This window comes from Prorops nasuta, unplaced genomic scaffold (assembly GCF_024137725.1).
Source record: "Prorops nasuta isolate Cenicafe-Biocafe unplaced genomic scaffold, Cenicafe_Pnas_1.2 PNAS00024, whole genome shotgun sequence".
NCBI lineage: Eukaryota > Metazoa > Arthropoda > Insecta > Hymenoptera > Bethylidae > Prorops > Prorops nasuta.
The window spans coordinates 1,974,043-1,998,368 of record NW_027116821.1 but is presented as its reverse complement, the minus strand read 5'-3'; the positions used below and the strand labels follow the sequence as shown (position 1 = coordinate 1,998,368).

Genomic DNA, 24,326 nt, shown 5'->3' with positions numbered 1-24,326 from the left:
TTATTGTGTTATAGCATATGTAAAACCATAAATAAATTAAATTCTTATTTTATACTTTTTTATTGAAATATTACTTACAATATAGATTGTACGTATACTAGAAATTAATTTAATTTTAATGTGAGTCAGTGCGCTAGATGGACAATATTTTTCCGCTGCAATAAGTCCGTTGATACTTAAGTTTTCGTGTGCCTTCAACTAAGTTCATGTTACGTCCACTGATTCACTTACGTCGATTCGTGTGTTTTCGCCCTTAGGGCCGGTTCAACCAACTCATAATTAGCTAACAGGCTGTTAAGTAGGGGTACCAACCAGTGGTAGCTAACATTATTATCTTCATAATTTTTTTTTAGGTTGATACCACTGAATTTTGAATTACGTTTGTTCGGTGAGGTATCTTGTCAAATTTAAATTTATCAAGTGTTAACTCCATATTTCATATTTTCGAGGAAATGGATCTACAATTGACAGTTTTTGAGTGGCTGATAAATAATGGAGTTAACAATGATAACAACGATGGTAATGTTGAAAATATGGTTGCCAATGGGAGAAATATGAGGCGTTCAAGCAGGATATTACGGCCAAGAATAAATTGGTTTGATTTATGCAGTGATGCACAATTTCAAAGCAGGTTCCGTCTTTGTAAACTAGACGTATTATACATGCTAGAACGAATTGAAGGACCTCTGAGGCATCTAACTGAAAAGTATTGTATAAATTCATTCAAATAATTAATGTGTATACTATTTAATATTAATTTAAAAATATTTTTAGAAATAACGCTATACCACCTATAATCCAATTGCTTGTTGCGATACGATTCTATGCAACAGGTTGTTTCTTAATCACAGTAGGTGATTTTTGTGGTATTAGTAAAGCATCTGCTCATACCATTGTTCATAGAGTATCTCCGTTGATTGCATCCTTAGGCAATGAATTCATTAAATTCCCTTCAACAGAAGAAGAATTGAAAAGGACTGCCGGATTAAATTTTCAGCAGGCTGGATTTCCTAGAGCTATTGGTGCAATTGATTGCATTCATATTAGAATACAATCGTATGGTAATAATATTACATTAATTTAAGCATTGTTTAAATATATAAATATGTACATACCATACATATAATGCATTATTATTTTATATTTGCTCTACTTTATTATAGGTGGAGATGATGCAGAGTTATTTAGAAATAGAAAGGGGTTTTTTTCAATCAATGTACAAGTAATTGTGAACAGTGAATTAGAAATACTTGACATAGTTGCGCGCTGGCCCGGATCTGTGCATGATGCAACTATTTTTAATAATTCACGGATCAAAGCAAGATTTGAGTCATGAGAGTTTGGTAATTATGTGTTACTTGGTGACTCTGGTTATCCAAATCTATCGTACATGATGACCCCATTACAAAATCCTCAAACACCATCAGAAGCTCTATATAACGAAGCCCAAATAAAATCACGTTGCATGGTGGAAAGGTGTTTTTGCATTTGGGGAAGACAATTTGCTATTTTAACAAAAGGATCACGATTTGTCAAGCCTGAGACAACTCTTTGTGTTATAATATGTACAGCAGTTTTATATAATATAATGAGGCGACGTAACAGACAAACTAGCAGGTATAATATTGAAAATATTGAAGGAGATAACAATGATGCCTTACATGACAATGAAAGAAAGTGGCTAATTGATAATTACTTTCAATGTTTGATTTAAGTAAAAAATTTATACAAATAGCAGATTGAATCCTTTTGTAAACAAATTTTATAACAAAATTTTTTATAATTTCAATATTCAATTAAACGCATTAAATATTAATTAACAATGCTTGCATTACACTGGCGCTCAAAGGATAAAAACTGCAAAATATATAATTATTTAACAAAAATTTATTATCTTATTGCACAATTACAAGCTACTTACTTTACTCTAAGCTTTAAAATATAGCCTTAAATGACTGTGATAACAAAAAGACAAAATAAGCATAATATAAGTATCACGAATCAATTACTCTTACAAAAATACCAATTGTTTCTTCTTGCATTAATAGTATAATTTATATTTATATATTAAATTATGCATTTTATAAAATATATGTAAATAAAAGTAATAAATAAACACAAACTAGTAAATTTGCAGTCTTTCTTTTTTTTTAAGGTACATTATTTTCAGAGTCACTAGAAAAAGGACTACCATTTTGTGATGATAACTTCTTATATTTAATTTTTAATATTTTTCTTTTTAATAGTTCATTCTTATATTTCATTTGTAATATCTTTTCTTCTATACATTCTTGCTTTAACAGTTTTTCTTTCATAGCGTTTGCTAATTCTGATTGAGCCTTTACTAAATCTGATCGAGATTCCTCATTATTATTTTCTTCTTTTGCAGCTTCATTTTTTTGTACCAGCTCTTTATCAATTTTAGTTTTTAAAGGATTACTTAACTTTGTTTTTAAAAATTGTGGTGATCAGTGCTTCCACGAATTTATATGTTCCTCATCAATTAAATACTGAAATGTAACGTACATAATATATAAATGGTAAAAATAAAGAAATACATAACATTAATTCATTCAGATATACTTATAACAATAAAAAATATTTCACCTGGAAAACAGGATCATCAGGGTTTTCATCTGGATGAATTGAAGTCTCTTTTTCAGGATGAATTGAAGTTGCTTTTTCAGGATGAATTGAATTTTCCTCTGCAGTTACTCCTACATTCTCTAAAGCACTATTTGTACTATTTGAAAAATGGTAACTATCGTTATCAAAAGAATTGTACAATCCATCAATAGATAAGGAAATTATATTGTACACTTTTTCATAAATGATATTGCATTTAATTTTTGAAACTCCTCCACCTAAAATAATTTATTTCAATTTAACAATATACTTATACCAGAGCTACATTTGTTAACTTTACTATTAAATCAGATCTCTTTATTTTAGAATAATACAATCACACTTTCTGTGATCTTTTAAATAAGAAAATATTTTTAAATTTTTTTTATAATAATATAAAGTTATATAACAGACACAGTCTGGTATATCATTTTTGCCATTTTATAGATGTTCGCACATCTTTAACCCATTAACGTCCAAAATGTCAAAATTTCTTGCACGTTTTCAAAGTGATTTTTTCCTATGTAATTGGCGTTGAAAAAATTCTTGAACCACATATTCTGATGTAAAATTGCATGCTCTTTCAGAATCCGTTGCCAGAATCATGATAAAACTCACAGGAAAAGAGATATGCTCGATTGAAACATAAAAAACACCTAAATTTTCGAAAAAAAAAATTTTTAGGATTTTTTTTCGAAGTGTTACGGTGAAGATATCACCTTGCGACCGTGATCAAAGGTGATCATGGGAGTTGAAGTTTAACAGGGAATTTTTTTGTTGACCTTGAACCATCGCTTTTTTACAAAATGGCGGAAAAAACGATTTTTGTTTTTCAATCTTCATCAACTTTTTTCTCGAAATCTATGGTCTTTAGAAAAAAATTCATAAAAACAAAAATGCCTTAGAATCGCTCGAGGAACATTCTCAAATTTTTTCAGAATTTTTTAAGACAATTTTTGAAAATTCCATTTCACAAGTTTCCCGGAAAATTAAAAATTGTCTCAAAAAATTCTGAAAAAATTTGAGAATTTTCCTCGAGCGATTCTAAGGCATTTTTGTTTTTATGAATTTTTTTCTAAAGACCATAGATTTCGAGAAAAAAGTTGATGAAGATTGAAAAAAAAAATTCGTTTTTTCCGCCATTTTGTAAAGAAGCGATGGTTCAAGGTCAACAAAAAAATTCCCTGTTAAACTTCAACTCCCATGATCACCTTTGATCACGGTCGCAAGGTGATATCTTCACCGTAACACTTCGAAAAAAAATCCTAAACATTTTTTTTTTCGAAAATTTAGGTGTTTTTTATGTTTCAATCGAGCATATCTCTTTTCCTGTGAGTTTTATCATGATTCTGGCAACGGATTCTGGCAACGGATTCTGAAAGAGCATGCAATTTTACATCAGAATATGTGGTTCAAGAATTTTTTCAACGCCAATTACATAGGAAAAAATCACTTTGAAAACGTGCAAGAAATTTTGACATTTTGGACGTTAATGGGTTAAAATACATAATGACAATATAAATAAAAATATATAATTATTTGAATAAGGCTTAAAATTTTTACCAGTAAGATAAGTTTCTCTTTTTAAATCTCCAAAATGTTTCCTAGCTTCCCTTTTCAAATTATTCCACATATTTTGTAAGGATTTTAAGTGTCTTTTATCTCTAAACTGTTTATTAAATTCTTTTAAAATTTTATACCACGTTTTTTCTTTGTCATGCAAACTGAATTTATTAGAAGTTTTATTTTCTATTATATTTTTATATTTATCAATTATATCTATTAATATAATTTTTTCGTCATTGGTAAAATTTGGATTTCTTTTTGAACTTTCCATTATTGCAGTAAGTATTAAAATTTGATGCAATAATATTTAAAGAATAATCTTTCTCGTATAACACTTACTTAATTTAATTTTCATATACAATAAAATGAAAATCTTTCTGTCGTTTCCATTCATTCATTTTAAAATTTCTTGTTACTGCGTTTAGCGTATCGCACACACATCTTTACGTATACTACACTGTCCCACACAGTCTCACAGCTGGCACCAGTGGTATCAACCAAAAACAAAATTATGAAGATAATAATGTTAGCTACCACTGGTTGGTACCCCTACTTAACAGCCTGTTAGCTAATTACGAGTTGGTTGAACCGGCCCTTAGAGTTTGACTGTGTTTCAGGGTGTTGGAAGAAAAATTAATAGGAACATAACTTGTGTTAGAATGTGTTACACAGTGCTACACTGTGTTGCTAGTAACTTCAATAGGAAAGCAGCCTCAATTTTGCGAGAAGCATTTTTGCTACAAGATAGTATAGGGAAGCAGAAACTATACCTATACATGATTCAGTTTTGAACAGGTTACAGCAAAATTTGACTTGAAGTCAACTGGTAAATGCCAACCTCAAGTCAACTTTTAATAGTTGACATAGAATTTTACTAGACGAGTCGACTTACAGTCGACAATTACAAGTTGACTTCAGGTTGACTAATAAAAGGCGACTTTCAGTCAACTTTTAGTTAAGTGTGCTGTTAGGGTCATTTTATGTTAGTATAGTATTTAGAAGAAATAACAATTTTTGACGTGTTATTAAGATACTAAATATGATTAGAATAACAATCTGGTCATACTTTTTCGAATCGATTAATTTTATTGAATATTTATTTAGCACCTCTATAACTGCTAATTCTGCTGAATGTTATTCTTATTAGTTAAAGCTTGTTATAATTTATTCATTGTATTATTACGTTATTTTAATGAATTGTCTTTTTTATCGTGCAGGTGGTGGAATTAACACAATTAGACGTGATATATTATTTGAAAAAGTTCATGAAATAATTGGATCTTCTATTGACGGACTGCAAAATCCTGTTGATTCTGATGCACAAGGGTTGCGGGTAGTTAATATAAACACTTTAACAAACGAAAATGTTGAAAATTTGTATTCAAGCGATGATAATCATTATGATCCTGATGACCCTGGTGATCCTGTTTTTCAGGTAAAAATGCAGCATGTATTTGTATTATAATAATAATATAGAATGTAGGTTATGCATAGATAAATATTCAAAGGAAAATTTCAAATTGGAACCTCGATAGTGTTTATCAATATAAATTGAATATTATTTATGAGGTTCTTTTCTTTTCTTATTTTTGTAATGTTGATACTCAAATACTATCAAAACATTTTAATATATTACAAATGCATTCTGTATGTTATATATTACTATGAATATGTATATTACCTTTACATTATTCAATAGCACTATAAAATAATTTATTTTAAATCATTAACTGCAGCATTTGATAACTGAAGAGGAAATTCATACTTGGTCAACATGGAACCCTACGAAATTGAAAGATCCTTTGAGCAATCCATTAAGAAATGTAATTAATGGTGGCTCCTCAGACAATCCAAAGAGCAGCAAATCAAAAACTATAAATGACTTACAGTTAACATTAATAGAAAGCAAAATTGAGTTAACCAATCTCATGAAAGAACAAATGACAAAAAAATGGCAGCTGGAAAATGAAATATTAAATATGCAATTAGAAAAAGAAAAATTACAGGTTCAGCGCTTACAATCAGAATTACAAAAATTTTAAAGAAATAAGTTAGTACATGTTTCTAGTTAAAGTGGGTGTAGGCTTTAATACTAATTTAAATATTTATTATTTTCATTCTAGTCAGGAAAATTATCCTGTTAATTTAAGGAGAATTGAGCATAAGGTGTTTTAATCAAACAAGAATGGATTTTTTTGATTGGCGAATTCTACAAATTCTTAAATATCCCATTCAAAGATTTAATGATGCTAAATTAGATTTTATGCTGGTTGTTTTATGCTATTACGTAAAAAGATGTTTCTCTAATAAGTAAAAGTTGTTAAGGATCTCATATTTTTAGTCATGTATTAAAAGTTGTTGGATATTTTACGAATCTATTTTAAACAATCATTCGAGATTTTAACTTATTTAAATGATATAAAATATTGTTGTAACTTGGCTTACAAATTACAAATAGTTTATATACATTTTCAGTAGTCTTTAGAAACTAAAAATCAAAGACTGATCTAAATACATAAAACTTTAAATATGGTGCAATTAATAAATATTGAGTAAATGAAAGAAACAATTAGTTAAAGATACATTTTAGATTAAGCATGTGATATAATGTTAGGTAAAAGGAATAATAGCCTTTTTGTTATTGTTAGGCAAGATGTAATTACTTTGCAGAAAGAATTATTTTCATTTAACATGTCTTCTTTTCACATTAACATAATTATTTTTGTTTGTATTTATTGTATTAGACTGAGATCAGTCTCTATTACATTTTCTTTATAGATCTTACTATATAAAAATTTTTATGTTGCATGAAAATTAACCCTGCATATAATAATACTCTTTACTTTTCTCTATATGCCACTTTGTTGTTTTGTTAATGGCTAAGAATATCTTATCATGTCTCCGAACATAAATATTTAATGTAACTTATTTAAAAAAAATATACTTTTATAATCCCATAGAAAATAAAAAATAAATTATTATCTAAAATGTAGTCTGTTTGCTGAGTATGTATTTATTTTATAATATATATTAGAGAGCTTCTTCAACAAAATGTTAATAAAATAGTATACTGTTTAATCTTCGTAACATGAAATAAAATGTGGCAAAAGTTATGTAAGATTACTGAAAACTATACAGTTTAAACAGAAGTACTTTTTAAACTCCAATTGTGCTTTATTTCAATTTTATTAAATTTAATGAGTATATATCACAATAATCTTTCAAAATAATTTTCAATTATGTACAGTCTCTCCTGTTCATGTAAATTTTCCTCTAAATTACTTATCGCATTATTATATATATCACAATTTTCTGTCTCTGATGAGCACCTTTCTAAATTGTGTAAAATCACACATGCTGTTATCACTGGTAGAGTTTCCGAGGGCTTCCAAAAACGAGATCCCATGGTTAAAACCGGGAACTTTTTTCCCAAAATCCCAAAGCATCTTTCTACCATACATCTTGTACGAATGTGTGCTTCATTATACAATACTTCACCTCTTGTACGGGGATTATTGAGAGGTGTTAATAAATATGGCAAGTTAGGATAACCGGAATCTCCTAATAAAATTGCATTGCCAAACTCTCCATTTTCGAAACGTGTTTTTATTCTGGAATTATCGAAAATGGTAGCGTCATGAATTGACCCGGGCCATCGAGCAACTAAATCCATAATTTATAATCGGGAGTTAACAATTGCCTGAACATTAATGGAAAAGAAACCTTTCCTGTTTCTAAAAAGTTTGCTGTTTTACACCACCTATAATAAAAACATTTTATTTAAACATATATTTAAAATTATTCTCCTTATAAATTTTTACGCGGCAAAAATCCCTAGTGGATAAAACTCGCCGCGTAGAGCAAAATACGGCTACTCTACAAAACGGTATTTGGGGAAACGATACGATACAGCCAAAAACTAATACGCGATGATTCCTACGTCTTTCTCCAAAGGCTCTAAATAAACTCTATGAACGGTAGGTTGGGCGCCAGGTCCACATAGACCAGTTTTCTCTAGTACATTACTCTCTGCATCATCCACTGGTTCGATATACTGATATTTTCCCCAAAATGCTGGGCCAGCTCGGTCCCGATCTGGATAATGGAGAGGGGTCTGGTTAGGAGAGGCCTTCGATAAAGCGGCTACGATAATCCTTAACTAAAGAGGTAAAATACGAATAAAGGAAAAGGCATGATTTACCTAGGAAAACTCTGAGGTTTATTCACAAAATAAACTATTTACAACGATCGATAACACCTCAGATTTCGAATCGTAAGAGCTAAAAGTCGAAATTCGTAAATTGATTGGCCCGCCACTTTCTATTACCCTTTATGATAAATTCTCAAAGGATTACAAGTATCAGGCCGAGGTACATGAAGAGGATACAACTCACTTTAGAGAAAATGGTGGTGAATATTGCCTACGATCACGGCCAATCAGCTATACCGACAATTAATGACGCAAATATTTAATCAAAGAGGACTCTAACTATCTCACACGCCTCAAAAGCGGAGAACATATTCTTCCAGCTGAAAGTGATCTGGAGACGGAATTGATGCCCGGTGACACTCAATCTTGGACTATCAATCCGTTAAACGATACCAGACTCGGGCAATTTTGTCCCGGTAAGACTCTATAAAGATATCGAAAATTATGTCGAGCCTACAACAGGCAGGCCTCGACGCGCGACACCGCCAACGATAAATAACTAAAATAATAAGGAAAATAATTCGTTTTTCTCCAGCTGACTTCTCGGGACTCTACTTTAATAATTCTTCAATGCATCGGTATTGAATTCCGGGCCATGATCCTACGCAAAACTCAAATTCAAGGCTTTCTGGTAACTTCTGACAATGGCTCGATATAAGGCAAGTTAAGCATTAACTGGCATGGTCGACCCGAGGGAGGCACTCACCGATCCGCTCAATTTTCCTGATTCTTCAACTCAAACTCCTCCTCCCGAATACGGCAGCTTTCCCTGGACAACGCTGGTTCGGTAACTTCGACTAGATTCCTGAAGACCGTCGCAGGTCAGGTTCAGGGAGCTCCAGAGTCACGTCGGAGTCCACCAAGTGCCAAATTTCGACTGCGATAGCGGTACGGTGATCTCGGTACCTCTCGATCATCCCCACCTAGTCATTACTAGGCTCGGATAACGATCGCATTATCGAAGAGTCACGAGGATCCGCGAGGCTAGGCTATCCTCTTCTCCAGCTCTTTTCTCTTCTTTTCCGTCGTCAGGCGGAAGTTCCGTCCTGAACGACTCTCAATATTTTCGTTGGCGGTAGCGGGAGTGATAGTCTGAGACTGAGGCTGCCCCGGAGTCAATTGTCGATAAAGGTTCTCAGCGATGGCGGCTAGGCGATAACTACTCCATCCCGATATGATCCTTCTTTATAGCCTGAATACTCTACGTTAACTCAGGCCTAGTTGGCATAGCGCAGCGACCTATAGAGCTTCTGTCCTGGTCCCAATCGGGTTGAGTAGGGATGCGACGACTATCGGGAGTCCGGAAAGCGAGAGGGCGAAGCTGCGTGGTCCGTTCCTGAGGCCCTGGAGGGTGGGGTGGTTTTCCCTAGAGGTGTCAAGGGGGTAGGAGAGCGGAGAGGCAAGGCTCCCACTCCGGTCGACACGCCGTACAAGCGATTACCGATTATAAAAGGCATAATGCGTGAGAAGAAAGCCAAAAAGTGCAACTCGAGATAGATGATTAAATATCACCACCTGGTGACGCGATAAACACAAGTTATATAATGGCTAAATGAAACTTCTGACCTTTAGTGGTGGCGGGATTCCGCGGCGACCCTGGAGTCTCCTCCCGACCTTGGGCTGAAAAGCTTAGTCCAACACGCGCATAAAAGTGCTTATTTGTCGATCTCCAGTCCAACTTTTACAATAGTCAAACTCGAGGGAGCAGCCGATAGCGAGAGGTGGGTTCTATCAATTAAGTTTGTGACGCCACCCAACCACGTAGGATTTGCCACGTCACAAAATATAGACAATTTTAAATAATTATTATTTTTTAATTACCATAAGATCTTATGCGAACATGAAAACAATCTATAGCTCCAATCACACGAACAAAACCAGATAATTTAAAATTTTCTATTTGACATCTTAAAATATGATTTCTATGAGAGGGAAACTTTATATATTCCATATGCAGCTCAGCATTAGATAATGCGACCCTATGAATAGTCCTCACAGCACTGGTTTCACTTATGCCAATGTAATCACCTATAGCAACAGCATATGAGCCTGTTGCAAAAAATCGGAGAGTAGCCAGCAATTGGATTACTGGTGGAATGTAATTATTTCTGGAAACTTTAAATATACCATTAATCAAAATTGTATCGTTCAACAAAATGTAGATTGATGGATTTAAAATAAGATATTTATTAACCTATCTGTACGGCTGCTTATTCTATGCTCAATTTTCCTAATATCATTGTAAAATTTTGTTTTGTAATTCGGAACCTGCAGTTAAAATCTAAATCGTCGTAAATATTGAACCAATTCATTCTATCTCTAATTAATCTAGGCCTTCTTGATATGTAATGTGAGTTGCACTCATTATCATCTTCAAATATCCAGCTTAATATTTCTTCTTCTACATTATCCATGATGCTAAAAAAAGTACAGGCATTACTTAAATAAAGCTTCTTATTAGAATATGTACTTCAAAAAAATTAGATATGGTATTTAAAATTTTTAAACAATAAAAAATTGCTTACTCTATTTGTAGTACACAAGCACGAAGAAATCGTAGACTTCGTGAGTGTATTTCTAAATAAAAATCGCATTCGGCATTAGTTATTACATTAATAAAATTACCACACAGATTTTGTCGTACGCAATAGCAGATAACAAATTTTGAATTTGAACATAAGTGGCAAAACTACATGTAGTGGGATTCTGTAACTCTTAGCGACAACTTTCGGTATCGTTAAGTCCAGTTACCGACAGAAATCGCTAAGTGCGATTCTGTAACGGTGGGTAGGAGAATGACCTAAAGATAAAATGTCCTAACGATAAAATGACCTAAAAACGCTAACTTCACGTTGGTTAAAAGCCGGTATTGCAGATTACCGACCGAAACGTCCGAATTTCCTAAATTTGAGTAGCTGGCAACGCTGGACTGTCAAACGTCAGTAAATAGAGACAGAGGTTATGCACAGTAGGGAAAAATTCTGGACCTGTCAGATAAGTATTTTAAATGAATAAATGAAAATGAATGAATTACTTTGTGGGTATTTCTTACATTTTACAGAAGAGCTACGAGAGGAAACATTTAAAATATTATGATGTCATGGAAGATGAGGATGTATTCATAGAATTTGCTAAGCAACATATTTTGAAATATTTAAGAGCCGACCCACAATAGGATTATTTGTTATCCACACTGACAGTCTTTGGATAAACGAGAGAAAGAAGGTTATGCTGCTCGAATAATGTTAGGATATTAATACTGTGCCTGGATTGCATATTGCTGCCAAACAGTTTTTGCTTTAGCAACCTTTGTGTTGAATAATGCCTATAAAGAAGGCATGTTTTCAAGAGGTCTAGTATATAGGGGAGATCGTTTTTCTCGTGTAATTTTGGTAGTGAGTATAAACTTAAAACTTTTCAATCTGGAACAAGCTTATGCAGGATTAACGCAAATTACTTGTATAGTTATTTGAGCAAATAAATTATTTTTAGAAGCTCTATTAAACATATACCTTTTGCTTGGATATAATGTTATATGTTTTTTGTAGATTTGTTGAGAAGAAAAGATGTGAGATTACCTTTCGAACAGTCTTTGGAAACTGCAGAAGCTACCTGACAAATATGGTTGCAATCTCACTGAGGTAAAAGAATGAGATATCTTGGTGAATTTTGTAAAATACAATTCTATAGAAATGTCCCAGTTACTTTTGATAAGAAGAAAGACCAATTAATTTTATTGAAACAATCTGTGTATGTGCTATAATATTTATTACTTTTCTTAGATACAATGATGAAATAAATTTCTGATTGCCTGGCCTGTATTGTGGAGAACCTGATTCAGAAATAACTACTACTAGACTCGAGGAATCGAATATAAACCTTACTAGAAGAAATTGGAATATTAATGTAAAGCATTGCATGCTGTGCATTTCTCTCAAATAGAAATTATTCTTTCTATCATGATAAATACTTCATAATTTTAACTGAACTTTGTTAAATGACTGTTTCAATTTTTCATATTATTCTGTAGATTTCACAATTTACCTGATGGAAGAAAAATATGATTAGAGGAATTCTAAACTACTAATAGAAGCATTATAAATTTCCAGTGCTATTATTACACGAATTTCCTGAAATAGCTGCCTATAATTGGGGATATACAGAGTGTCCACATTTTAAATGTTGAAAAATCAGGAATTTTTGGTTCTAAAGTAATGACTTAAAAAGACCCTCGATTAAAAAATACATTTTGTGCATTAAGTGGAACTTAGAAGAGTGTTTGCAGATTAAATTTAAAAAACGCATGTTCCAATATTTATAATTGTGGTGTGGCAAATTTATGGTCAGATATATAAGAACCTTTGTGTCTTTTACCTTCATATATATCTGACCATAAATTTGCCACACCGCAATTATAAATATTGGAACATGCGTTTTTTAAATTTAATCTGCAAACACTCTTCTAAGTTCCACTTAATGCACAAAATGTATTTTTTAATCGAGGGTCTTTTTAAGTCATTACTTTAGAACCAAAAATTCCTGATTTTTCAACATTTAAAATGTGGACACTCTGTATATCCCCAATTATAGGCAGCTATTTCAGGAAATTCGTGTAATAATAGCACTGGAAATTTATAATGCTTCTATTAGTAGTTTAGAATTCCTCTAATCATATTTTTCTTCCATCAGGTAAATTGTGAAATCTACAGAATAATATGAAAAATTGAAACAGTCATTTAACAAAGTTCAGTTAAAATTATGAAGTATTTATCATGACAGAAAGAATAATTTCTATTTGAGAGAAATGCACAGCATGCAATGCTTTACATTAATATTCCAATTTCTTCTAGTAAGGTTTATATTCGATTCCTCGAGTCTAGTAGTAGTTATTTCTGAATCAGGTTCTCCACAATACAGGCCAGGCAATCAGAAATTTATTTCATCATTGTATCTAAGAAAAGTAATAAATATTATAGCACATACACAGATTGTTTCAATAAAATTAATTGGTCTTTCTTCTTATCAAAAGTAACTGGGACATTTCTATAGAATTGTATTTTACAAAATTCACCAAGATATCTCATTCTTTTACCTCAGTGAGATTGCAACCATATTTGTCAGGTAGCTTCTGCAGTTTCCAAAGACTGTTCGAAAGGTAATCTCACATCTTTTCTTCTCAACAAATCTACAAAAAACATATAACATTATATCCAAGCAAAAGGTATATGTTTAATAGAGCTTCTAAAAATAATTTCTTTGCTCAAATAACTATACAAGTAATTTGCGTTAATCCTGCATAAGCTTGTTCCAGATTGAAAAGTTTTAAGTTTATACTCACTACCAAAATTACACGAGAAAAACGATCTCCCCTATATACTAGACCTCTTGAAAACATGCCTTCTTTATAGGCATTATTCAACACAAAGGTTGCTAAAGCAAAAACTGTTTGGCAGCAATATGCAATCCAGGCACAGTATTAATATCCTAACATTATTCGAGCAGCATAACCTTCTTTCTCTCGTTTATCCAAAGACTGTCAGTGTGGATAACAAATAATCCTATTGTGGGTCGGCTCTTAAATATTTCAAAATATGTTGCTTAGCAAATTCTATGAATACATCCTCATCTTCCATGACATCATAATATTTTAAATGTTTCCTCTCGTAGCTCTTCTGTAAAATGTAAGAAATACCCACAAAGTAATTCATTCATTTTCATTTATTCATTTAAAATACTTATCTGACAGGTCCAGAATTTTTCCCTACTGTGCATAACCTCTGTCTCTATTTACTGACGTTTGACAGTCCAGCGTTGCCAGCTACTCAAATTTAGGAAATTCGGACGTTTCGGTCGGTAATCTGCAATACCGGCTTTTAACCAACGTGAAGTTAGCGTTTTTAGGTCATTTTATCGTTAGGACATTTTATCTTTAGGTCATTCTCCTACCCACCTCTGTAACTCAGAGTCAGCGATGATTGTCGCTTGTAATGTCGGTACTGTCGGTAACCTACCGAATCCTACCGAATCCTACCGAATAAACGTACCTTTCCTTTTTAAGAAAACTCTCACTCAGTTCAATCTTAGTTAAGCGACGGAGTTACGAACAATTGAAGTTAATATAAATTGTACTAAACCGAATCATTTAGCTGAGAATTGATATTTCACTGAGTCTTTTATTGAAAGGAAAACTAATAATATCGTTATAACTTAACAACGACCGAGATAGATGTCGCTAGAGGTTCAACGGTACTAATATAAAATTTATCCGACGAATAACTTTAATAAACATTTGCTTTTCCTTGCACACATTCCACCAAAAACTCACAATGCTCGTAATAAATAATATATACCACATCAACTATTATATTGTGAGTGTTTTTGGCCTCAAGTGGGTCAAACCCCTTAACGACAACTGTCGGTATCGCTAACTACCGACAGTTATCGCTTGCGCTAACGAATGAGCGATTCTGTAACTTTAGTTTTACGACAATAGTCGGTGCAACTCATATTTGTACGATAACGATAAAATTCGTTAAGGTTCTAGGGAAGTTGGTAATATTGGTGTATTTAATACCAACCGAAATAGGAATTTTTATGTTACTTGACTATATCAATTTTGACTATAGCAATTCTTACTATAGCAAAATTATCATATTTTATTTAAAAGAAGTATTAAAACGTAAGTATATTTTAATTAAAATAAGTATTAAAAATTAATGTTTTAACATTTTTTTGAGTCAGACAATGTACAGTTAGTGCCTGTGTGCTATAGTTAAATAATACAATTAATTCTATATTTTAGAGAAAACCTCTGCATATATACATATATATATATATATATATATATATATAGTTATTTTTAAATATAAAAATTGGAAAAATATTAAATTTTATTTCCTATGATTTTTACTGTAAGCCTTAATTTATAAAGAAAATTTATTGTAAGTACTTTTTTGTGATATCTAAATATTAATTTAAGAAATATTTGTGACATTTATTATATTTACTTTCTCGGTAAACTTCTACCGACGCCTATCACAGTCGTCGTTAAGTTAACGATAGAATTCGTTAGCGACCGCCATTTTTAACGACAATTATCGAAAACTTTGTGTTACCGAATCGCTCTTAGCGATATCTCTCGGTAACTCGATTCAATTACCGAAAGTTGTCGATAACTAGTTACTGAATCCATATAGACGGAAGTTACAGAATCGCTCTTTTCGTTACTGCAAGCGACAACTATCGGTAGTTAGCGATACCGACAATCATCGCTGGGAAGTTACAGAATCCTAGCAATGGTTTCAAATTTGAGAAATTCCATGATTGCCAACTCAAAATTCGATTTCATCTGATATATTGCATAGGTTGGTACAATTTGTTAGCCCGGCTAGCTCCAAGCCGGACTTGAAAGTCACCCTAATGGCCAAAACACGTCCGAAAGCATTGAGAGCTTATTATACCTAAAACACTATACTTCGTTTGTTCTCTGTGAATCACACTTACTATACATTTTGCGTGGTATATTCAATTCTCGCCAACAAACTATACAGCGTAGTATCTTCCAATATGGCGGACTTGGCAACGCTGCCCAGCAAGGTTGCCAAGTGTAGTACTTTCGGTACTACAGTTGGGTGCAGAAATCTTGCGTCAGGCGAGGGGAAGTAGGAATCTGAGGGGCGAAGGGATTTCTAGGGAGTTTGTCCGTAGCTGTCAAATGGCGCGATTAACCCTCAATTTTGGATCGTAAACAAAAATAATATTTTCGCAAAACGATTGCGGAAAAGAAGGAAGGATTTTAATACATAACAGAGAAGACAAAATATATCAGATGAGTATAAATTAATAACAAAAAATTAAAATTATTGTGAATTTATAAGGAAATATATACTTTGTGGTTATTTTATTTCTGTTACAGGCTAAATCCTATTCTTCATGAGTTTAAATGTTTAAATCACAGGAAAGAAATACTTAAGCAACAATGAATGAAAAGGACTAATTTATGAAGCATTTCTCTGTGGCCTAACCATTTCAATAATTGTGACATAATGTTATAATAGTGAATATGTAAGCGATTGCTGTGTATACAAAGAAATTTTATTACAAAATAATAATAATGTATGATAATGTTTTGATTCCTATTATTATAAATTAAAGCTAGTTCAAATAAAATGTATTATTTTAATTTCTAACTTAACCACACTCAAATTCTATACGTACATAGTAATTATATATTCTTGTAGAACCTATCTTTGAGCTACTCTAACTAAATTGCAACTATTTTAAATCTGCAGGTCATAACTATTTACTTCAATGATCTTTATTATTCAATGTGAGACAAATTGTGTAAAATTTCTGCTAATTTCTTATTGATCCGTCACATGCTTCCTCATCTCGTATAACATTTATTTGTCTTGATTGTTCCTTTTTCTTCTAGTTTTCAACACATAACAATAATTTTATTATCATTTTTAAATACACGCAGATAAGATAATTATGCTGACTTGTAATTAATTTTATAAATATTGGAATCATTGTTAAACCATTGTCTTATTAAATTTGGAAAATGGGCATTTGAATGATGCTATTTAAAGTGGGCCTCTCTTCTGTGAAATATATTCTCATAATACTTAAATAGATAAAGTTCCTTAAAAGTTATGTGTATAATACTGAGTTCATCTTATTTTTTAGCTTCAAGTAGTTTTCCAGCAACGTGTTTGAATATACATTTTGAATATAGAATACTCTTATTTCATTACTCTTATTACAATGTTGTCAGGATTGATAGAAAGATATGTCAATCATCTGAAAATGATAGGATATACATGGCGACTGGATAATTTAAGGTTTTAACAGATAAGTTTCATGAACAAATAGGAATAATAAAATAAGTATTGCATATTGGGAATGGATATCCAAAATATATAGCTTGAAAATATAATTTGAAGCTAAAAACAAGATGAACTCAGCAGTATACATAAACGTATTGGTCGACAATATCCTCTCAAATGGAAGGAAAAAATATCATGTGGATGAAGTGCCAAACATATTTAAGTACAATAAGTCCAGTGTCCATTTTTCAAATTTAATACAGCAATAGTTTACCAATCATCCTAATTATTATAGAAACAATTAGACAGCAGAATAAGCATATCTGAGCATATTTGAAAATATCTAGAGAATTATTGGTATATGTGTTCAAATCTAGAAGAAGAAGGAGCAATCAAGGCAAATAAATGTCATACGAGATGTGGAAGCATGTGACGAATGAATAAGAAATTAGTAGAAACTTTATACAATTTATCTCACATTGAATATTACAAATTATTGAAGTAAATAGTTATGACCTGCAGATTTAAAGTAGTTGCAATTTAGTTAGAGTAGCTTAAAGATAGGTTCTACAAGAATATGTAATTACTATGTACGTATAGAATTTGTGGGGATAAGGAAGAAATTAAAATAATAAATTTTAATTGAACTAGCTTTATTTTATAATAATAGGAATCAAAACATTATCATACATCATTATTGTTTTATAATAAAATTTCTTTGTATAGACAGTAATCGCGGTAATCGCTTACACATTCACTATTACAACATTATGTCACAATTATTGAAACTACTGGGCCACACAGAAATGCTTTGTAAATTAGTCCTTTTTCATTCATTGGTCTTTAAGTATTTCTTTCCTGCGATTTAAACTCTTGAAGAATAGGATTTAGCCTGTAACAGAAATAAAATAACCACAAAGTATATTTCCTTATAAATTCACAATAATTTTCATTTTTCGTTATTACTTTATATTCATCTGATATATTTTGTCTTCTCTGTTATGTATTAAAATCCTTCCTTCTTTTTCGTAATCGTTTTCCGAAAGTATTATTTTTGTTTACGATCCAAAATTGAGGGTTAATCGCGCCATTTGACAGCTACCGACAAACTCCCTAGAAATCCCTTCACCCCTCTGATTCCTACTTCCCCTCGCCCGACGCAAGATTTCTGCACCCAACGTACCGTAGTATGTACCCAAACGACATATCCTATAGCGTAGTACTATTTTGGGTACTACGCTATAGTCGCTGCTGATACTACTGGTCGGCGGAAATACGTCAGAGGGTAGAGACTGTAGAGGGACCGCAATAGAGATATTTCTAATTACTAATTTCAAAATACATAATGCATGGTCCGTGAGCCAAGACAAATGTTAGTATATACATACCACAAGTTATAAAGTAATATAAAGAAATAAAGTGACAGTTTTAATCTTACTGACAGCTGATATACTGATGGTATAAGTGAATAAATAAAGTGACGAAATTTGTAAAATGTACATAAAAATAATTTTTAAAAGTATATAAAGGACTGAACATTTTAGATAAGTATAACAATAAATTTTCTAATATAAAATGTAAGACATAAATATTTTGTGGTACTTTGTGGGATTTTATTTCAGATTAAATTATAGTAATGTGTTTACTATGTCACTGTGCTGAGGATGGAGCTATGCGGATTTTCAAAATTAAAATAAAGGAATAGACTAAACATAATGTGGTTATTGTGTCATCGTTGAGATTCAAACTATGTTAATTGAGACGGATAATAAAATAAATGAGTGAAAAATCTGGGTAAATACAATAATAAATAAAGAAGCTGACAAATTAGATATATAATATAAAATGTAAGATATTTTATAGTACTTTCTGGGATTTTATTTCAGATTAAATTATAGTAATGTGTTTACTATGTCACTACTGAGGATGGAGCTATGTGGATTGAACATTAAAACGAAAGGAATAGATTCACCATATTATGGTTACTGTGTCATTGCTGAGGATCAAACTGTGTTAATTGAGATGAATATTAAAATAAACAAGTCAACACATTGGGTAAATACGATACAAATAAAGAAGCTGACAGATTACATTTGTAATTTCAAATGTAAGATTTTATATAGTACTTTTTGGGATTTTGTTTCAGATTAAATTATTGTAAAGTGTTTACTATGTCAATGCTGAGAATGGAGCTATGTGGATTGAACATTAAAACAAAAAGAATAGATTCACCATAATGTTATTTCTATGTCATCGCTGATGAGGATCAAACTGTGTTAATTGAGACAGATATTAAAATAAATGAGTCAGCAATTTAGGTAAATGCAATAATAAATAAAGAAAATGACAGAATAGATATATAATATAAAATGTAAGATGTTTTATAGTACTTTGTGGGATTTTGTTTCAGATTAAATTATAGTAATGTACGTGTGTTTACTGTATCACTGCTGAGGATGAAGCTATGTGGATCGAACATTAAAAAAAAAGAATAGATTCACCATAATGTGGTTACTGTGTCATCGCTGAGGATCAAACTGTGATAATTGAGATGAATATTAAAATAAAGAAGCTGACAGATTAGATATATAATATAACATGTTAGATATTTTACAGTACTTTGTGGGATTTTATTTAAAGTTAATATATGTAAAATAAAATTTTTGTTTTCTTTTTACAATTGTATCAATATTAATTACTATATGTTGCAATCTCTTAAAATTAAGCCTCTGCTTTTATTAGCTAACTAATAGTTCCACACGGCAGTGATGCCAGAATCAAGCTTTTAGCAACAAAAATGAAGATAAGCGCTAGCCAGCAGCAGTATAGAAAATTTAAAGGGAAGCGGTACAAACACAATTATGCCTAGAGAGCATAGGTGTGATTTGGACTTCCGGCAACATTGGCGTCAGAAGAAGAGCGACTACCGCTAACCGTGACATTTTTACGTGTCATCCGAGTGAAGTGGTGCTGCGTTTACCTAAAAACTCAAAGCAAATAAAAATGCTTTTCTTAATTGATTTTTAATATTGATAAAATGGTCAAATGTAGCCATTAATTAATTAGATTTGGTAATAAATACAGAAAATGCGTTTTATTATAACAAATGAGTTGAGGTAAAATAAACTCAATGTTTTTATATTAATCTGTTAACAAATGCATTTTTTTATTTATTATTGAGTCCAATAAATTAATGGTTATTAAAAACAAAATTCCTTGTAATGAAAAAAAAAATGAAAAAATTTTAAACTTCACCAAGACTCGAACACGAGCCCACCGCATGACAAACGGCAACCTTACCGCCTGCGCTATAGCGCTCACTTGATGTACTAAGAGCAAAACAGCCTTTTAAAGACTGAGTACAATTCTTTCACTAACTCGTCATAAACGATCAAGAATTAGCTGCAATAATAAATACATTTATCTCCACAGCATTATTGCACTAAATTTATTATGTTTTTAATTTGATTCATACATTTTACATGAAGATACGATACTTTAAGGGTGTTCATGCAATACTCTAAATACAAAACTATTCATATGCTCGTTTATCATAGTTATTCGACTACATATAACAAATATTATAATATTACTTAATTAATTTATGATAGTTGAGCATATGAATAGTTTTGTATATAGAGTACTGAATGGTTACCCTTAAATTATCATATCTTCATGCAAAATGTATGCTTCAAATTAAAAACAATAAATTTAGTACAATAATGCTATGTAGATAAATGTATTTCTTATTACAGCTAATTCTTGATCATTTATGACGAATTAATAAAAGAATTGTAGTCAGTCTTTAAAAAGCCTGTTTTGCTCTTGGTACATCAAGTGAGCGCTGTAGCGCAGGCGGTAAGGTTGCCGTTTATCATGCGGTGGGCTCGTGTTCGAGTCTTGGTGAAGATTAAAATTTTTTCATTTTTTTTTTCATTACAAGGAACTTTTTTTTTAATAACCATTAACTTATTGGACTCAATAATAAATAAAAAAAGTGCATTTGTTAACAGATTAATATAAAAACATTGAGTTTATTTTACATCAACTCATTTGTTATAATAAAACGCATTTTTTGTATTTATTACCAAATCTAATTAATTAATGGCTACATTTGACCATTTTATAAAATTTAAAAATCAATTTAGGAAAAGCATTTTTATTTTATTCATTCACTTATACCATAAGTACTTCAGCTGTCAGATAGATCAAAGCTGTCACTACTCCTTATTTCTTTATTACACTTTATTTTTCCGTATACTAACATTTGTCTTCGTTCACGCCGTTCACGGTGACAGGCTGTGAATATACTATATATAATTTTTTATATATTACGTTCTGCATTTAAGATGGCTACTGATGTATTTCCGCTGGCAGTATACTTTGTGCAGTCTGCATTCCTTATATCAAAATTCACTTACTATAGAGCGTAGTACTATTCAAGATGGCGGACTTGGCAACCTTGTCAAGGATAGACCCCGTTGACAGGCAGAGGCCCGGATGAAAAGACCGGCGCTCCAGTAAACGATGTCCAGGTTGCCCTGAGAAGTAAGGCAGGGCCATGCCAAACAACCCAGGCAACCTGAGATAAGGAGAAGCGGCCTCGGGGAGTCCTAAAACAATGACAGTGTCTATAAGTCCCCACGAGGAGGGGAAATAGAACATCGAGTCTGGCTTGAACGCTGGTTACGCGCGTCAAGCAGGCTGCGCGAATGTCGTGCGCAGACTGCCATAGCAGGCAGTCGGGACGCGACTATGGGACTGTGCTGACGTGTCCGTGCGTGCTGGTGAGCGCGCGACGCGGCACTCAGGCAGCCATGGGTCGGTTCTCGTACGTGAGGCGTGTGCTATAGGCCAGCCTGCACGTACGTCACGACTCGATACCGGCCAATGCATGGTGGGTTGCGCAGGGGCGTAGTTAGCCCGTTGGAATGTGTTCCGGTGCCCTCCGTAATCCCATAGGCTTGCGCTATGGCTGGATGGGCCGCGAACATTGCCTCCGTGGTGGTCCGCTCCTGGCAAACTCTATGCTTTGGCAAATGATACCGCATGTTCCCGCACTCCTCACCACCACCTGTGTATGGGTGGTGAAGGATAATTGTATGCCCTTCAGCAGATAGGTCTGCGAGGCTCGGACTTCCGTAAGGAACCCTCCCCTCTCTCCACGACCTAGCATACTGAGCAACCCTGGCTACCGCTACCGTCCATATGCATGGCCTCAGGGCTGTATAAGAATGCATAGCAAATGGAGTCGAAAGACTCAAATGATAACGTAGGGTTGTTGGCCACCCAACTGACCAACTGGCGCCCTGATACCGATAGAAAGGACGGGCGAAGGTAATGGGAAAACCCGTAGAGTGAGTGGCCCCTCACACTGACGGGAAAAGCATTACAAATGTCAACTGTAAAATAATTAATAAGACAGAGTAAAATCTCTTTCTCTTCCCTTATATATATACATATACAACATACTTTTTTCATTAAAGAATAAGATCAAAATCAAATATACTGTAAAGTGCAGAAAACCATAAAGCGTAGCTAAAAAAACAAATTTTTTGTATCCGTACAGTAATCCACAGTTTGTCAATTATAATACAGATAAACTGTTTTCAGTTTAGCAGAGATCAAGTTAAATGGAAATTTAATGCCTTACACAAATCATATAAGGAATGTGTCGATAACAATAGCAAAAGTGGGCGGCAGCTAAAAAATTTTAAGTATTACGAAGAGTTTGATGAAATTTTCGGATACAAAGAAAAATTGTCCCAGATTTCAACTTTTTCTTCATTTTCTGCAAAGGCAAATGTAGAAAATACAAAGAAGCCTACAAATATTTCCTGCTCAATTGGTAATTATACCATCTTAGAAAGTACTGAAGAGATAAACAAGAAAAATCAGGACAAGGAAGATCACATAATTGAAAAAAATATAACAAACAATTCAGTCATGAACCAAAGGTAATGTGTATGATTTTAAAATGAATTACTTTAAAATATAATTATTATTTATTATTATATTATCTTTGAATACTTTCATGTAAAGTGAGGAATTACAGAAAGAACAAAAGCAAGAAAAATCTAAAAAAATAAAAAAGATAGGTTTGGAACACAATTGGGAGCAATATTTAGATTTATTAGAAGTAAAACAAACAGATTTACGGCATAGACATAATGAACTTTTACAAAAAAAAGATCAAGAAATGAAGCATGAAGAATGCATAAGGAGGTCCAACTGCATGCTCCAAAAGGATGCCAAGAACCTGTTACCTGAAGAGATTATTATTTTCGACACTAGAGGCGCTTGTGTTCTATGCCTCTCACTAACACATATAGAGCCCCAGCTTTGTATGTATATACATACATGTAATACTTCAAAATCATACTACATTGAACTAAACATTATTATTTAAAAACTTATCAGTACTACCCGAAGAATATAATTCAAAGCGTCAATCATTAAAAACGGGAATGAACTTCTAATATAATTATTTGGATATAATATTAAATGCAAGGAAAATAAAAATAATTGAATCTTTTATAAAACTAAACAATGTTTATTTATAACAACTTAATAATAATACAGTAGAAATATACAACATATTTAATAGTTTATTAAAAATATGAAAAATATCTCTTTGTTAAGATTTAAATTTATTGCACAGTAAGTTTCTGATCTAAAGCATATTATGAATAATCAGTTACAGTTATAGCAAAAAACACTTTACAACTTGGCAACTTTTCTAGACTTTTTAGTATTTTCTTTTATACTAAGTATTTTTTTATTTTCTGATTTGTACAGAAAATTAGCTCTCATTATGAGGTAAAAATTAAGTATTTTTTTTGTTAATACGTTTTTATGAGTATTGCATCCTATAATTGGTATATGTACATCTTTCAAATTGTATAAAACATGAAATAATGTGTCTGCTTCTAAAATACGTCCACTACAAGTTTGTAAAAATATATTTTCTATTTTCCGCAAAAGTTTGCACAAATGCATAGATGGATACAATAAACCTCCCTTATTTAGAATATCAATTAATTTGTATTCTGCTTCATTTTTCTTCAAAGCTTTTTCAGTGTCATTTAAATGTATAG

At 32.1% G+C, this 24,326-nt stretch overlaps 3 protein-coding genes across 3 annotated transcripts; 1 reads left to right on the top strand and 2 right to left on the bottom strand.

Annotated features, from left to right (window-relative positions):
* Nucleotides 1-452: 452 nt before the first annotated feature.
* Nucleotides 453-1,336, top strand: LOC136781828 (putative nuclease HARBI1). The gene is made up of 3 exons (XM_066740832.1): nucleotides 453-706; nucleotides 775-1,061; nucleotides 1,164-1,336. The coding sequence occupies exons 1-3, from the start codon at nucleotides 453-455 to the stop codon at nucleotides 1,334-1,336; spliced, it is 714 nt and encodes a 237-aa protein (XP_066596929.1).
* An 814-nt stretch (nucleotides 1,337-2,150) lies between these two features.
* Nucleotides 2,151-4,462, bottom strand: LOC136781827 (myb/SANT-like DNA-binding domain-containing protein 3). Its single transcript, XM_066740831.1, has 3 exons — nucleotides 4,189-4,462; nucleotides 2,608-2,864; nucleotides 2,151-2,444 (listed from the first exon to the last, which is right to left on the bottom strand). The coding sequence occupies exons 1-3, from the start codon at nucleotides 4,460-4,462 to the stop codon at nucleotides 2,151-2,153; spliced, it is 825 nt and encodes a 274-aa protein (XP_066596928.1).
* A 2,937-nt stretch (nucleotides 4,463-7,399) lies between these two features.
* Nucleotides 7,400-10,815, bottom strand: LOC136781826 (putative nuclease HARBI1). Its single transcript, XM_066740830.1, has 5 exons — nucleotides 10,670-10,815; nucleotides 10,223-10,509; nucleotides 8,118-8,334; nucleotides 7,892-7,951; nucleotides 7,400-7,802 (listed from the first exon to the last, which is right to left on the bottom strand). Exons 1-5 carry the CDS (start codon nucleotides 10,813-10,815, stop codon nucleotides 7,400-7,402), a joined length of 1,113 nt encoding a protein of 370 aa, XP_066596927.1.
* Between the last annotated feature and the right edge of the window lie 13,511 nt (nucleotides 10,816-24,326).